This window comes from Castor canadensis, chromosome 9 (genome assembly GCF_047511655.1).
Source record: "Castor canadensis chromosome 9, mCasCan1.hap1v2, whole genome shotgun sequence".
Taxonomy (NCBI): domain Eukaryota; kingdom Metazoa; phylum Chordata; class Mammalia; order Rodentia; family Castoridae; genus Castor; species Castor canadensis.
This window is the reverse complement of record NC_133394.1, coordinates 57,168,613-57,183,828: the sequence shown is the minus strand read 5'-3', so window position 1 is coordinate 57,183,828 and position 15,216 is coordinate 57,168,613. Positions and strand designations below refer to the sequence as shown.

The 15,216-nt window shown below is 38.7% G+C and overlaps 1 protein-coding gene across 4 annotated transcripts in view; it reads right to left on the bottom strand.

Annotated features, from left to right (window-relative positions):
* Positions 1-15,216, bottom strand: part of Afg2a (AFG2 AAA ATPase homolog A) — a 314,577-nt gene that overhangs the window by 51,050 nt on the left and 248,311 nt on the right. For 2 of the 4 annotated variants that reach the window (XM_074041682.1, XM_020172263.2), the window contains exon 15: positions 9,696-9,860. In XM_074041682.1, coding sequence (XP_073897783.1) covers positions 9,696-9,860 — 165 coding nt within the window. Of the gene's footprint in view, positions 1-9,091; positions 9,597-9,694; positions 9,861-15,216 lie in introns of those variants that run through there. The other 2 variants (XM_074041683.1, XM_020172255.2) reach the window with 2 other exon arrangements.

Sequence of the window (15,216 nt, the reverse complement as noted above, 5' to 3'; positions counted from 1 at the left end):
GACAGGTCAAAGGGAAACTCAAAAAAGTTTCAGAGACTATTCTCTTGAATCAAAGGCTGAGAGCATGGAAGAGTCTTTCAGGAGGAACTGAAAGACCTGGTTTATGGTACTGAGTTTGTTACTTGCTGTGGAACCTTAGACAAATCAATTACTTTTACTTAGCTCTAGTTCTTTTGCTACACCATTGCTCCCATAGAGTTAGGGCACTCAAATAGATAATGTATATGAAAAAAAAAAAGTAAAAAGTGCCATGTTAATGAATGTTAAGGCCAACATTTTTGGTTGGTAAAATGACTTACAATCAGCATATAAATTTAGCATTTATGCCACATGAATATTAGTGTGAGATAACAGTAGCTTTGCTGGACTTCCAAAAGGTGCAAACCCTAGTTTCTGCCCTAGAGAATCTTTCAGGAGACAAGACAGCTGCTCACATTGAAATAGCTGCAAGGGAAAATGTGCTAATAGCTAAGTAAGTAAAACAGAAATAAATATAAAGCAGTTCAAAAGGAAAGGGCATTTCTGCGTGGGATGGTCACAATGATTTAATGACAAAGTAGTAATTTTAGTAGGTTATATAAGGAAAGAATATTTTGAAATTCTGGGATTAGACGAATTTTAGGATAAAGGCTCACACACAATGATTTAATGACAAAGTAGTAATTTTAGTAGGCTATATAAGGAAAGAATATTTTGAAATTCTGGGATTAGACACAGAATTTTAGGATAAAGGCTCAAGAAAGAGTAGAAATTACAAAAAAAGACCTCAAATATGAATAGAAGTCTAGTTGGTTTTCACAGGGCAGTGTCTCATCAGGTGGGAAAAGTAGGTTACAGACCATCTACAAGAGTTGCTAAAGTGCTGTGGTACTCTGCTTTACTCTGGAGACAGGCACACTGCTGCAGGCTGCTTTCTAATGACAGGAAGTAGAGGGCTTGAGGCCACTGCTATGTGTATTCTGTCCTGCTGTTAAACCCTGCTCCTATCTCAGCGCAGGACAGACTGGTAAGATAAACAGTGGGTCTACACCAGATTCTAACACATTGGTTCTGATTTCTTAGTTTGAGGACAGTATCTTAAGACATTGTCCTTCATGTAGGAAGAATATAGACATTCTAAATAGCTTTAATTGCTCTCCTGTTTTCACTGTGTGGGAGAAAGATGTCAAAAGGAATGTTAATCAGCAACATAGAAAAGTAATTTAAGGTTCTGCTTTTATTAGATACAACAGCTCAAGCATGGTGAATAGAACCCTTCTTGAATTAAGGAGGCACACCAGAATGTGATTTTTTTCAGTGTCAAGCTAGCATAAAGACATTAGTTATTATGAGACCCAGAAGGCAAAAACAGAATTTAAGGCCAGACAGATCATGTTAATGTTAAACTAGGAATAAATAGGCTAGGTTTACATGAAGTTAAAGCTTTTTGAAAACTTACTATGAAATGCATTTAACTCTAACAAAGTACTATAAGTTTATAAGATGAAACAAATAATTATATTAAGCAAATTGTTACATCTTAAAGAAAAGAATGGGAGGGAAATGCTATTTAGCTGTAAGGTCGAGTTATTGAGGCAATGCAAAACATATTACCATCTTGTAGCAACATCACCTGATATTTTAGTGGTAACTGAGAAAGGATGAAGGAATGTAACTTTTATGAAGTACTCTATGTGAGGAATTTTTTTTCTTGGTGCTTTTTTTATTTTCTTTAACCCTCAAAACAATTCCACTCACACAGAGATTTTACAAAGGAGGAAACCAAGTTACAAGAAGTGAAATAACTAGCCTAAGGTCCCCTGACAGAAAAGAGCTAGGACTCTATTAAAGGTCTACTCAGCTGCAAAATCAAAACTTCCACCCTGCCACTTTACTGCCTCTTGATGTAAGTTGAATCGTCAAATCTTGATATGTGTTAGAAATGCTCTGATTACCTATATTATTTACAAAATGTATAGTTTGATACCTGGCTCTTAGTATATAGATGCTCCCTAACTTATGATACAGTTGTCTCGAGATAAAACCATCTTAAGTTGAAACTATCTTAAGTTGAAACACATCTAACTTACTTACTATAAAAGCTTATTAGCAACACAGCACACTGGAGAACACCAGCTGTTTACTCTTGTATCTGTGTACATTACTGGGAGCCTGACACCTCAGAGTATCTGCAGCATATTGATTAGCCACAGCCTGGGAAAAGATCAAAATTCAAAATATGCTTTCTGTTGAATGTGTATAATTTTTGCACCATCATAAAGTTGAAAAAAATCGTAAGTCAAATCGTCCTAAGTCAGGGACTGTCTGTATTACCAATTTCACTTAAAAATTATTACTAAAGGGAAGACAATATCTAAATGCAAATGAAACTCAGCCCAAATTTTCAAAAAACAGTAGTCATTGGCTTATGCCAGCAAATTCCTGTACACAGAAGAAACTGTGTATTTTACTCATCACCTCTCAGCAAGCTTAGGACAGAGAAATGAGACCAGATATGGCTTTCAGGTGCACATTGTGATAATTAATTTCTTATTAGAGATAAGTTTTTCAAGAGTAAACAGAATAATATGATAAAAGGCAAATGAATGAAGTAGAATCTGCTACATTAACTTAAAAACAAAAATTAAAGCAAAAGAAAATACTCATAACCAAAAAAGACTTATTTCTCTTTGAGCTGAATTCTCATCTGCTTTTAAATGGCAACACGTTTTTCCATTTACTGAGAGCTACAGCAAAGAGACAAAGACAATGGGGGCCACAGCCACAGGGAATGAGTGGCCAGCAGCAGAGGTGGCTGAAGGAAGCTGCCAAATGACTGCATTCCCCTTCTAGCAGGCAAGGAACTTTCTGTAGGGATACTTCTAGGGCTTAAAGAATCCTTCACTTCTTTGTATACGTCCTCCAGGGAAGGAAAATGGAGTGTCTCAGAGTATATGGATCTGCTTTAAATACTGAACCTCTGTGGGCTTCTATGGAACAATGTTGATAGGGCAAAATGAAATGAAAACATTTTCCAACATAATCTACCCCCCATTCCCAGTCATTCAAAGTACCATCAAAATAAAAATAAGAAATGTTCATTACACTTAAATATTTTGCTCCTGAAAAACAGGAGCAAAATTCCTGAGTGCCAGGGATTTCCTCATCTCCAGATCACCTGGCCAAGTTCTTGTTCACATAGCTTAAATAAAATTCAGTTTTACATAATTTTGAATATAATATGCTATGGACTTGTGAAGGCAGTTAACTGAAATTAATTGGGGAGCTCCTCTTATAACAATACAACTGGAAGTTTATTTTTTCCCCGACTATAAGTTTTAAGGCTTTTTTCCTTTTTTGCTCCCAGTTTACAGAGTTTGTTAAATGTGTTCTGTGCTGAAGGATATGGTCTTAGTCTAGGGAGGAAATAAATGAGTTACATCAGAGTTTATGAAGCACTGAGTTTGTATGAGACAGGTAATTGAGGTTCTGGTTTTGAATTCATTTTACTATTTAAAAAAAATCAAATCTAATTTTGCCTTTCCAACTTTGTAGCACTGTGTTCATACAGATGAAAAGACACAGAGAAAAAAAGATAAGATCTTGTTTTTTATCTAAACTAAGTTTTGACCCTCTTAAATTTCCTGTCAATTTTAAAACTTCTTAAAAATGACAATCGCTCTCCTTTTATAGGAACTTTCTAACTATTTAGACCAAAAACAAACAACCAACCCAATGTGTAACAAACCAATCTCTTACAAATTGAAAACCACAGACCTACTAAGATCTAGCTGAGAGATAAAATTTCTATGAATTTGTAATAATATACTGATTGTCCAAAAGACCATAATGTGATCTCCTCCCTTAGCTGAGCATAATAGGACGACAAAAATAACATTTAAGAAAGGACAGAATTTTCTGCTACTTTTCCTGTGACTATTTTTAGAAGATCTGATATAAAATTCATAATAAATGTGCTACATTTATGTAGTACGTAAGAACAACAAGTTGGTATAATAATTGCTGGTACCAAATGAGATTTTTCTTTTGGAATAGACAGAATCTTACTGGCTTTTATTGTTATTTTGCACTTCAATGTAAGTACCAGAAATTACTTCAAAGTGAGAAAGGCACACTTAATCTTGCATTTTTCCGTTTCACCCCAATCAAAGAAGACTTTTCTCTAACTTGCCACACTATATACAAGATGCCAGAGCCCTTACATTAGCATCAAAAACTGAATTTTAGAAATGCTGGGGCAGTCAGTTAATAGTAACTTCATATTCCTTTTAACTTTGTTTATGGTCATGACAAATAGATGCTCATAAAAATTTTATTTCAGACAGGATTTCAAGGTGAGTGCATTCCAACTATTGTTCAGCTACTTTCTACATGGCTCCTCCCTACACCAGTGGAGTGAAAAGTTAAGGAGGAAAAATCAAATATCCATAGTTCTTAAGAGAACACAATTAGTAGATGTGAGGTTTATTTTGGATGTTATTAGTCAAGACCACATGATAAAATAAAGTCAATTCTACATGTAAATTTATCTCTAGTACTTCCAAGTACCACTAGTAATATGCTGTCTGCTAATTTCTTTGGGTTTTTTTTTTTTTCATAGAAGATGGATGAAAACAGCAGACAAAATATAATGGACAATTCAGAACAAAAAGAATCTATAATTTCTTAGTTAAAAATATTGACTTTCCAATACAAATTCAAGTGAGCAGCACTCAGAAATGATTTCTGTATCAAGGTATATGCTTTGGAATTTTCTTAAAAAAATTCATGTAGGAGGGTAGGGTTTGTAGCTCAGTAGTTGAGCACTTGCCTGTGATACACAAGGTGACTTTCATATTTACATAGAGTCTTGCAGTTTTTGTTAAGAGTGCATCTTCATGAGGCTGACTAGAAGTAGGAGAAGTTTGGGGCTCATGTAGGATGCCCGGGATGGGCCAGACCACCCTCACCTGGCTGGGAGCCACCCATACCCCTCCCCATTTGTTCATTATTGGGTGGGAACCTGCTGGGCCTGCCCTCCAGTGGGGTAGTGTAGGTTTTAAAGGCACCTGAGAAAGAAAAGTGCGGTCTCTCTGCTGGTGGACTCCACCTGCACACACCATGCCCTCTGCTGCTTCTTCTCTTTCCTTACCTGACAGAACAGGTGACTGCTTTTCTCAATAAGGCTGTCCTACCCCTCCCCCATCCTTGTGCTCTGCTTGGATTTTTCCATTTGGAGCACAAAACCATGATCTTCTAGTCAAAGACTGCACCAGCTCTGGTAACTTTTGTGGCAAGCCAGTCAGGAGAAAATGAACAGTGAGATCCCAATATGCTATCTCTACCAATCTTTGTTTTAATCCACCTTTCTCTCCTCTAGTACCACGCCTCACCACTTGATGCTTCAGAACCAAACACCACTTATGGATTGGGTAGTAGGGGACCCTTACGCTGGGGCATTCACTTGATACTCAGGGCTTGTTTGGAGCTTGGCATAGATGGACAGCACCCTGATTAGCAGGATTTACGAGCTCCTGCAATTGCCCCAAGGCACAGGGTTCATGTACAGGTTCCCTGGTTCTGCCCTGGAGATGGACCACATTAAAAGCTAGCTGTCCCTTCCCCCAACCCTACCTTTCTTAGCCTCCCCGCCTCCCCTCACCGCTTTCCTTCCTTGCACTGTGGGAGACCCTACTCCAAGGTCTCTAACCTATCACATGGCCGAGACAATTAGAAACACCCTCTGCCTTTTGGCTAAGGCTGAGCTTCTCCACCCCGCCCCCGTTTTTCTAATCTTCTCTTCTTTCTCCCCCTAACTGGCAGTTTTAAAACAACAAATGGGAGGCACACCTTGGTCAGCCCATCCAGTGACAGTTTTTTTTTTTTTTTTTAAAGAAAAAATGAAAGCCTCCCCTGGCAAAGCATGGTTGCTCAAAAAAAAAAAAAAAAAAAAAGGGGGGGGCAGGGAGCCATGCAGAAGACAGGGAGCAAATAAACTGCTGCCTGCGGAGTGGGAGGCTTGTGTGTGCCTTGCAGTTGTGGGGGTTGGGTGGGGGGAGGAGGGGACATAAAACTATAGGTTTTACACCTGTCAGGAAACAACAGCAGTAGAGGCACCTAGGGATGAGTGTGTACACACGGCTTCCTGGACACCCCTTGGGGCAGGCACATGCAGCGTGGCACAGCTGTGCGGCTTCCTGGCTGGCCACTCATGAAATTTCTCAATATGCCTCTTGGGGGTGAATGGAAGTCCCACCCCTGGAGGCCATGCCTCTGGAGGGCTGGAGCAGGCCACCACTGGCTCAGGAACCCCCAAAACACCTACCGACGCTGGTATGGATCCCCCACCCCAACCGCCCAGCACCATTAGGCAGGGACTCTGGGCCTGTAGCCACAGGGTGCCATCCTCCAATCCCTCCCCTCAGGCCTTCCCTGTGGCACAGGCCCACCCCACTTCTCAGTGTGGGCTGGAAGCCTCGCTTAGCCAGCCATGGAGTATGGTGGTAAAGCACAGGGACCTGTGTGTATGCTTGGGGTGGTGAATGGGACAGCAGCCTCCAGCTGAAAGGCTCTCAGTGCCTAAACTGGCTGAGAGAGGAAATGCAGAGGCATGGCAGCTCCACTGGCAGTGGGGAGGCCAGCGGAGCTCAGGGAACCAGGGACAAGGTGGATGAAGCAGCACCTCTGGTGATCAAGGTCCCATGCCTAACCAACCTGCCTTCTTCCTATCTGCAACCTTCTCTGTCTCCCTCCTCTAACCTACTCTTTCACCCACCTACTTGCCATGCCTATCTACCCTAGCCACCCAATCTAAATTTTCACCCATGCTTACCTTACCCCCAATAGCCTACAGGGGTCACAGAAACACACCAAGGTTACACTCCCTTATCGCTGTTTCTGTATCTAATTATTTCAGACATTAATCTAATTGGTTTATTATTAAAAATTATACATGTTCTCCCATTTTTCTCATTTACAAACTGACTACAACCCAATGGCCTGATATAAAAACTAACCACAAGTGATGGGTTTGTATCAGCTAAGCTTACTTTAGTACAATTTGGATTCGTTACTGGTCATGTTAGCTCTGAGGTTTTAACAGTTGAGTCAACATTCAGGATTAACATCCCATCAAAGAACCCTCATGCTGGGGTGGATGAGGCTGGCCCTTAGGGGAATGGATGACTCAGAAGCCAGGGTATCCTGCCACTCACTTGCTCCACAGAGATGTGATAGAAAGAGGTTGAAGGGCTTGTGTTGAGGCTTTCAGAAGATTTAAGAAGGATGCTTTGAGAATCTAGAAGTTCTTGTATTTCTCTCCCTGAAAGGGCAACTATCCACTTCCCTTTCCCTCTCCTTCTTTACACCAGCCAGCATAGGGATAGCCAATATACTCATTTGGCTGTATCCTTAAGTGTTGGGAGATGCTTTGATCCTGCTAACCAAAACAAGATGACTAGTTCTCTTCATAGCCCATTTAAGATCATTTCCTATTTTTTACATACTGCTTAAATTAGTCTCATGCCAAACACAGAAACCTAAGGTATTTTTCCAATAACACTAAAAAAACTAAGTTTAAACTAAATAAAATTCCTTAAATGGTTCTAATACCCCTAGTGCCTTATACATGTATCTAAATGTCATAAAATTGTTTATAGAGTTAAAAGTATATACATACAAGCAGCTATAGTTCTTTCATCGAAGATACCTTCTAATAAGGTCTTTGACATTTCTGCTTTTTATGACAAAAGCCAGAAGTTCTATCATGTAGGCCTGACATCTATTTGTCAGATAACATTAGTTTATCTGACATCTGTTCATCAGATGAACATTGGTTTATCTGACATTGACTAGATAAACATTGTCTTATATATAATATATAACTGAACATCAAAACAGGGGCTATTTAGAATTACTAACACTGCCTTCCCTTAACCATTGAAAAATATAGGGATTTTAACTGTCAGTACTGTATTGACAGTGCTGATAATCACCAACTTGTTATTTTACCTAACCAAAATTCAAGGTTTAAATTACAATTAACCATGGTTGCTTTGAGTTTTGTCATTACAGTTATGATCCTTCAAAAACATTCACAGGCAAGCCCATACAGAAATGACTCTGACAAGTGCTTATCCATCAATCAGGACAGACATTCTTAAGTATTGGTGTTGTTTTGTATTTTCCTTGTAAAACTTTGTAATTGTTACCTATTAACACTTTACAACAATTTAAAGGTGTCAGTACATTCCTATGGGACAAGCAATTAGACTAATTAAGCCCAACCTAAGAGCCACTTTTTAATAAATCTCTTTGTAGTTTAATTTGGCCAAAAAGGTCTCATTGTCCCTGACTTCTGATCTGTTCTAATCTCCCTCCTCCATGGGACAGAATCTGAATTTCTGGACTTTCCCGGGGAGCACTCTGGCACAGAGGGACAGAACTGCCAAATTGGCAAAATCTTCAGATACAACTGTTCAGAGAAACAGTTTAAGAAGATGCGATCCTCGAATGGTCAGCATCCCCCAACTTCTCAGAGGAACAAGGGGCATTCAGCCAACTTGAGACAGTTCAAAAGGACTGCACAAATGAGGGGACTTCTCCAGATCCAGATGGAGTCAATTATGCCAGACCTCTAAAAGTAACCAAAGCTAAGAGATTAAAAAGGCAGCTCTTACGCATGTGCTTTAATATTTAGGCCTTCTAGTCTTTCAGCAAAAGGCAAACTCATGTGTTTGGTCAAGGCCTTCTGTTTAATCATGTAGGTTGACTAGAGATGGGCCAAACCACCCTCACCTGGCTGGGAGGTGCCCATGCCACTCGCTCATTATTGGGTGGGAACCTCCTGAGCCTGCCCTCCCATGGGGTAGTGTAGGTTTTAAAGGCACCTGAGAAAGAAAAGCACGCTCTCTCTGCTGGTGGACTCCACCTGTGTCCACATGCTCTTTTCTTCTTCTTCCCTTTCCTCACCTGACAGAACAGGTGACTCCCCTTCTCTCAATAAGGCTATCCTACCTCACCCTATCCTTGTGCTCTGCTTGGATTTTTCCATTTGGAGTACCAAAACCATGATCTTCTGATCAGACGACAACAGCACTGGTAACACTCACAGTTAAAAGGCACAGGGTCTCTTTACTGTTTTGTGAGAAACATCACTGACATATAAGTAGATTGAGATAATTTTCCAAAATGATAAAAGATAATAATACAATTTCTTTGCAAAATCCTTTACACTGATGATATCATAATTTCACTTTTTTATGATCTCCATGAGCAGACAGCAGAGAAAGTTGTGCTGGCGTTCCCATTTGACAGATGAAAACAATTAAAGTTCACTGTGGTATGTGACTGGTTGGAAACTGTTGATTCAAGAGTCTAACAGAGAGTAACTTCAAATCCATGGTACTCTCTCAAGACTGTATTTTGGGAAATAATCACAGGTAAAAAACAACTGAGATACAATAGAGGCCAAGTAAAGTGCAAATTTAACTTAGTGATCTCCTGTTTTAACATTTCTTAGTATGCAGTTATTTAAAACAGTTGTTAGCAAGCAGTTTCTCTTGCTTGCTAACTCCAAACTATGTCCCCTTCACTCGCCACAGGTTTTTTTTTTCTTCCTGAAAAAAAGATAGAGATCGAATGCAGGACCTTGTTTTGCTAAGCATGCTTTGAGCTACATCCCATCCACTAAGGTATTTTGAAGGGAGCTACCTTACCTCTGCTCCAGAATATTTATCAGTTTGGAGGACGAGCTCATTCAGGTCAACCTCATTACTGATTGGCATAGAGTGAAACTGCAGTTTTAATATTTCCCTTCTTGTAGCTGCATCTGGTAAAGGCATGTAGATGATTCTATCAATTCTTCCAGGCCGCATCAAAGCCTATGAAGATGGAACAAGGATTAACTAGGCTCAGAACTGACATTCAATATCAAAGGCACCCAGAGAAAGACGGTGCTCAATATCTCAGGCATAACTCACTATTAACCACAATTAGTAAATAAAACAAGCATTAGACATTGTGTAATCTGTCTCAAAGACACTCTGCATAGAATATTTTTGAAAATACAAATCAATGTTCCTGGGAGGGTTTCTATTCCTGAGCAACAGTAAGGTGGGAAATGTACATATGACTGGCATTCAGTATATCCAAAGGTGTTTTTGGTAACTTCCTGCAATAACTCTTAAAAAGTGGGGTAAGCTGTCAGCTGTTTCAGAAAGCCCTTGAAATAGCACAGTTCTGATAAAGGAATATCAGATTTAGTCAACTGAACTTCTCTAATAATTTACTGGAGGCAAATGCCTAAATTACTTAGAATTAATGAACTTATTTATTCAGGAAAATTTGCTAAGTCTATGTTACTCACCAGACATTTTTGGAATTAGGAAAAAGCATGATTAAAACAGGTATGTTTGAAAATGACTATGGTGACAGGTACCCATGAATATATGAAAAACCAGTAGGTAAAATATTTTAAATGAGTGAATTTTATGGTATGTCTCTCATATTCCAGTAAAGCTGTAAAAGAGATATTGGTCTAAGTGTGTGTGTGGTAGGGAGTATGTGTTCTGAGAAGATGGGGCAACTTTTAGCTGGGGTAGTAGTAAAAAAAGTCTCTCTGAGGAGGTGACTTATGCAGATTTAGAAAGGAGTTAGTCATACAAAGATATGTAGGAATAATTTTCAAGATAAAGGGAACATTAAGTGCCAAGACAAAAATAACTGGCTTGTTTCCAGGGAAGAAAAGAGAAAACCCATTGTGGTTAAAGCAAACTGAAAAGAGAATAGAGGCAGGAATTGAGGTCACAAATACAGTTATGGATAGATCACAAGGCCTGCAAGGAAATATAACAGTAATTTACTTTTAAAGGGAAGCTATTTTATGTAGGAAGGTAAAATGATACAGTTTACATGAAAAGATCACTCTACTGGAACCACATCAAGAAGTCTATCATATGTATAATTATAATTCCAGAAGGAAAAGAAAGAGAAAATGGGACAGAAAAAAAAAGAAGCTGGGTGCTGGTGGCTCATGCCTGTAATCCTAGCTACTCAGGAGGCAGAGATCAGGAGGGTTGCGGTTTGAAGCCAACCTGGGCAAATAGTTCTCAAGACCCTATCTTGAAAAAACCCATCACAAAACAAATGGGCTGGTGGAGTGGCTCAAGGTGTAGGCCCTGAGTTCAAGCCCCAGTTGTGCCAAAATAAATAAATAAATAAATAAATAAAAATATTTGAAGAAGTAAAGGCCCCAAAGTGCCCCAAACTGGTAAACAAATTTATACAATCAAGAAGCTCAATGAGTCTTCAACAGGATAAAAACAGAGAAAACCATGCTTAGTCAGTCCAACGACTGAAATTCAAAGTGAAAGAGAATCTTAGACTAGTGTGGCAGTTCAGCCCTATAATCCCAGTTCTGTGGGTGGCTACTGGGGACAGAAGTGCGGGCCAAGGCTGGGTCTGGTCAAAAATATGAGACTATCTGAAAAACAAACAGAGCAAAAGAAAAAAGCTAGCAGTCATGAATTAAGTGGTACAGTGCTGGCCTAGCCAACAGCATGGCCCTGAGGTCAAACCCCAGCACCAAAAAAAAAAAAAAAAAAAGTCTTGAAAGTGGCTAGGCTGTGGACAGGGACTGACAATTTAACAATCGCTGTCAAATCAAAACAGTGTAGAACAGAAACTAGAAAGAATAAAAACAAGTTAACCCAGAGTACTATTCCTACTGAAAACAACTTTCAATAATGAAGGAAAAATAAACTTATTTCTAGATAAAAGAACACAAAAAAATTGGTTTTCTATATTATAGAAAATGGCAAAGGAAGGCCTTAAGGTTGAGAAAAAACAATATAAAAAACTGAATCTTCAGAAACAAATGAAGAGCACTGGAAAGTAATTATCTCAAAAATATAGACTCCCTCCACTTCCAAAATTAGAAAAAGCATTCGTATTGCTGGCATAACTAGAAATGGCAGTTTTAAAGATTTAACAGACTCATAAATAGTGGAAAAGAACATTTCTACGTGTATACTTTTGACTATGAAATATCCAAAAAGAGGGTGTAATGTAATTACAGAAACTAAAGAAGATAAGAACTCAGGCATGAGCATCATTTAATTAAAAAAAGCAAAACCAAAACAAAGCAAAAAAGTCCTGAAAATGCAGTGGGGACCATACACAAAACACTACAGCACAGAATATTTTCTGTACCATTGAAACCTCATGTGGTTGTTCAGTGAGGATTAGTCTTAGGGAAAGAGCATAAAAACTGGTCATATTCTGTCAGAAATAAATGTGAAAAAGTAATAAACTGTCCTTTGTCTTTGACCCAGGAATCTCATGTCATTTGCTAGCCTCCATGAAACTGTGGCAAGCACACTTGTTAGCTGTCAAATATGGCAAACTTCTAGAACCACCACAGTTTCTAACATGTCTGTTACTAATAAAGGGGCTTCAGTAAATAAATTGAAAAACTGACAGGATTAAAGAGATAAGTACATAATTCTAGAACAATAATAGCAGATTTTAATGCTTCTATATTAGCAATTACAGAAAATAAATCAATAAAGACAGACTACGAACAAAAATTATAACCACTTTGATCTAACTGATCAAAAATAATAACCTAAGGTTCAAAAGTAGTATAAGCAAGGAAACAATGAAGATGAGAGCAGAAATCAATGAAGTGGAAAGGACAGCTTCCTAAAGGTAAAAAAAAAAAAAATTAGTTATGATCCCCAACCCTGATGGTGGGGGGTAAGTGAAACTGTAGCTAGACTGAACAGAGATGAAAGAGAGAACTCAAGTTACCAACATTAGAAATGAAAGAAGGGGGCTAGGGCATTGTTCCTATAATCCTAGCTACATGGGAGGTAGAGATGGGGAGCATTATGATTTGAGGGCAAACCTGGGCAAAAAAACCCTGAAATACCAACTTTCTCACCAAGGAACCCTAGGTCCAGATGGTTTCACTTCTGAATGCTACTAAAGAAAGAATAGCATAAAAATTATACAACCATTTCAGAATGCAGAGATGGCAATACTTTTCAAGTTGTTTTATAAGATCAGTATATTAACATCAAAGATATAAAAAAGTGAAAATTACAAGACTAACAACCCTCATGAATATAGACACAAACATATTAAAAAAATTGGCAAATAGAATCTAATGATATGTAAAATGGAAAATTAATCACAACCATTAAGAATTATCTCAGGAATTCGAAGTTGGTTTACAATTCAAATCTAGTTAGTATAATCTGCCATATTAACAGAATAAAATAGGAAAACTACATGACTATCTTAATGTGAGCAGAAAAAACACTTGTCAAAATTGAAGATCCACTCTTGCTGAAAAATTTTCAGTAAGCTTTGAATAGAAGGGAATTTCTTCAATGTTCATGGATCCATCTCATTGTCATTAAGATAATCATTCTTCACAAATTTATCTATAGATTCAATGCAGTTCCAATCAACATTCCACAAGAACTTTTTTAAAAGTAAGGAAGCTAACTACAAAAATAATAAAGAAATTGAAATGACTGAGAATACTGAAAGCAACTTTTAAAAGAACAAAGTTGAAGAACTTACACGATTTAACTTCAAACCTGATGTGCTTAAGAAACAAGAAAGTGAGAGTGCATAGAGGATAAAATTAAATATTAGAACAGAATAAAGGAATCCCTACCTATTTTGATTTTTAAAGCATACAACAGGGAAAGTATTTTAAGAAATGATGTAGCTTCAACCACATATTCACATGCTCCTTAGTCTCATACTATACTCAAGAATTAATCTGAAATGGCTCATAAACCTCAATGTAAGAGCAAAAGATAGAAAACTCTTAGAAGTATAACAGAAAAAAGTTGATAATCCTTATAAAGATTTATTCAAAAGATGCCTTTTAAGAAAATTAAAAAGCAAACCACAGACTAGGATAAAATATTCACAATATGCATACATCTGACAAATAACTCATATCCAAAATATATGAGGAACACTTGCTGGTTGTGGTGGCACACACCTATAATTTTAGCACTTGGGAGACTGAGGCAGAAGGAGTATGAGTTTGAGAACAGCCTGGGTTACATAGTGAGTTTTAGACCAGCCAGAATAGGCTACACAGGAATAAAGTCTCAAAAAAAAAAAAAAAAAAGTCATGCGGAAGATGATAGACTAGAGCTACTCACTGATTACTAGCATATTAGAAATAGACTGAGCAGCTGGAGAGCAGCTACCTTTTGAGGTGTGCAATGGTGGGAAGGTACTGAAGAACCAGCAATAACAGCAACACAAAAAGAAAAAGCTGGTAAGTGGAACAGGAAGAGTCTGCTCCAGTGGGTGGAGTGCCTAATACGTAGCATGCTCGCACAAATGCAGGGCAGAGGGTAGAGACTAGGTGAAAGAGAGCCTTAGAAAACATACAGTGTAGTTTCAGTTGCAAACAGAGTCTTATTAAAAAAAAAAAAAGAAAAACAAAATTTTTGAGGATGGAACAGGGAGAGAGAAAGCTTCAGGGAGTAGACTTGGCAGAAGCAGCATGGCAGAGGGAGGAGAAGAGGCTTAGAAAACAAAACTAACATTGGACTCCATAACGAGACTTGCAGTCCATCCAAATAGGGGTCCTGGAGTCTGCACGGCATATAGGCACCAGGAAAGCTCTCTCTTTTTGGTAACAGTGCAGAGGCTGGAAGTCATTTTGAAAGGATTCTTGATTCTTTGGGAGTCAAAGTTCCCTGCATTATCTGGTCTCTGGGAACCCACAGCAATGGTCAGAGACTTAACCACTGAGTGCTAGCCTGGGGAGCAGGTCCAGCTATAGGGAAAGACTCTGAATCAGAAATGTGGAGAACTCCACATGGTTGGAAGCTAGTTGGAGCAAAATGGAATTCACATTCTCATCTGAACCATCAAGTAGGGAAGCCAAGCTACCAGAGTTTTGGGGGGAAAAAAGGAGCAGTGGCAAGTGATTATGTACAGGAGCTAAGTTTCATCAAGTGGGAGACCTGGAAAGTGGAGCATTCCACTGCTGAGGCACTGCTCACTGCATCCCCATAGGACTTTTCTGTCCTAGGACCAGACATGTGAAGGTGTGAGAGACCAGCAGAAAGCTTGCACCTGGCCTCCTCCAGTCTTTTTGAAAGGAGGAGGAGGACAGCCAGAATAAATGCTGCCAGCTCTGCCCATAAACCAGGCCCTCTGTTTACTTGGTGAACAACACAAAGAAAAGCTAGGAAG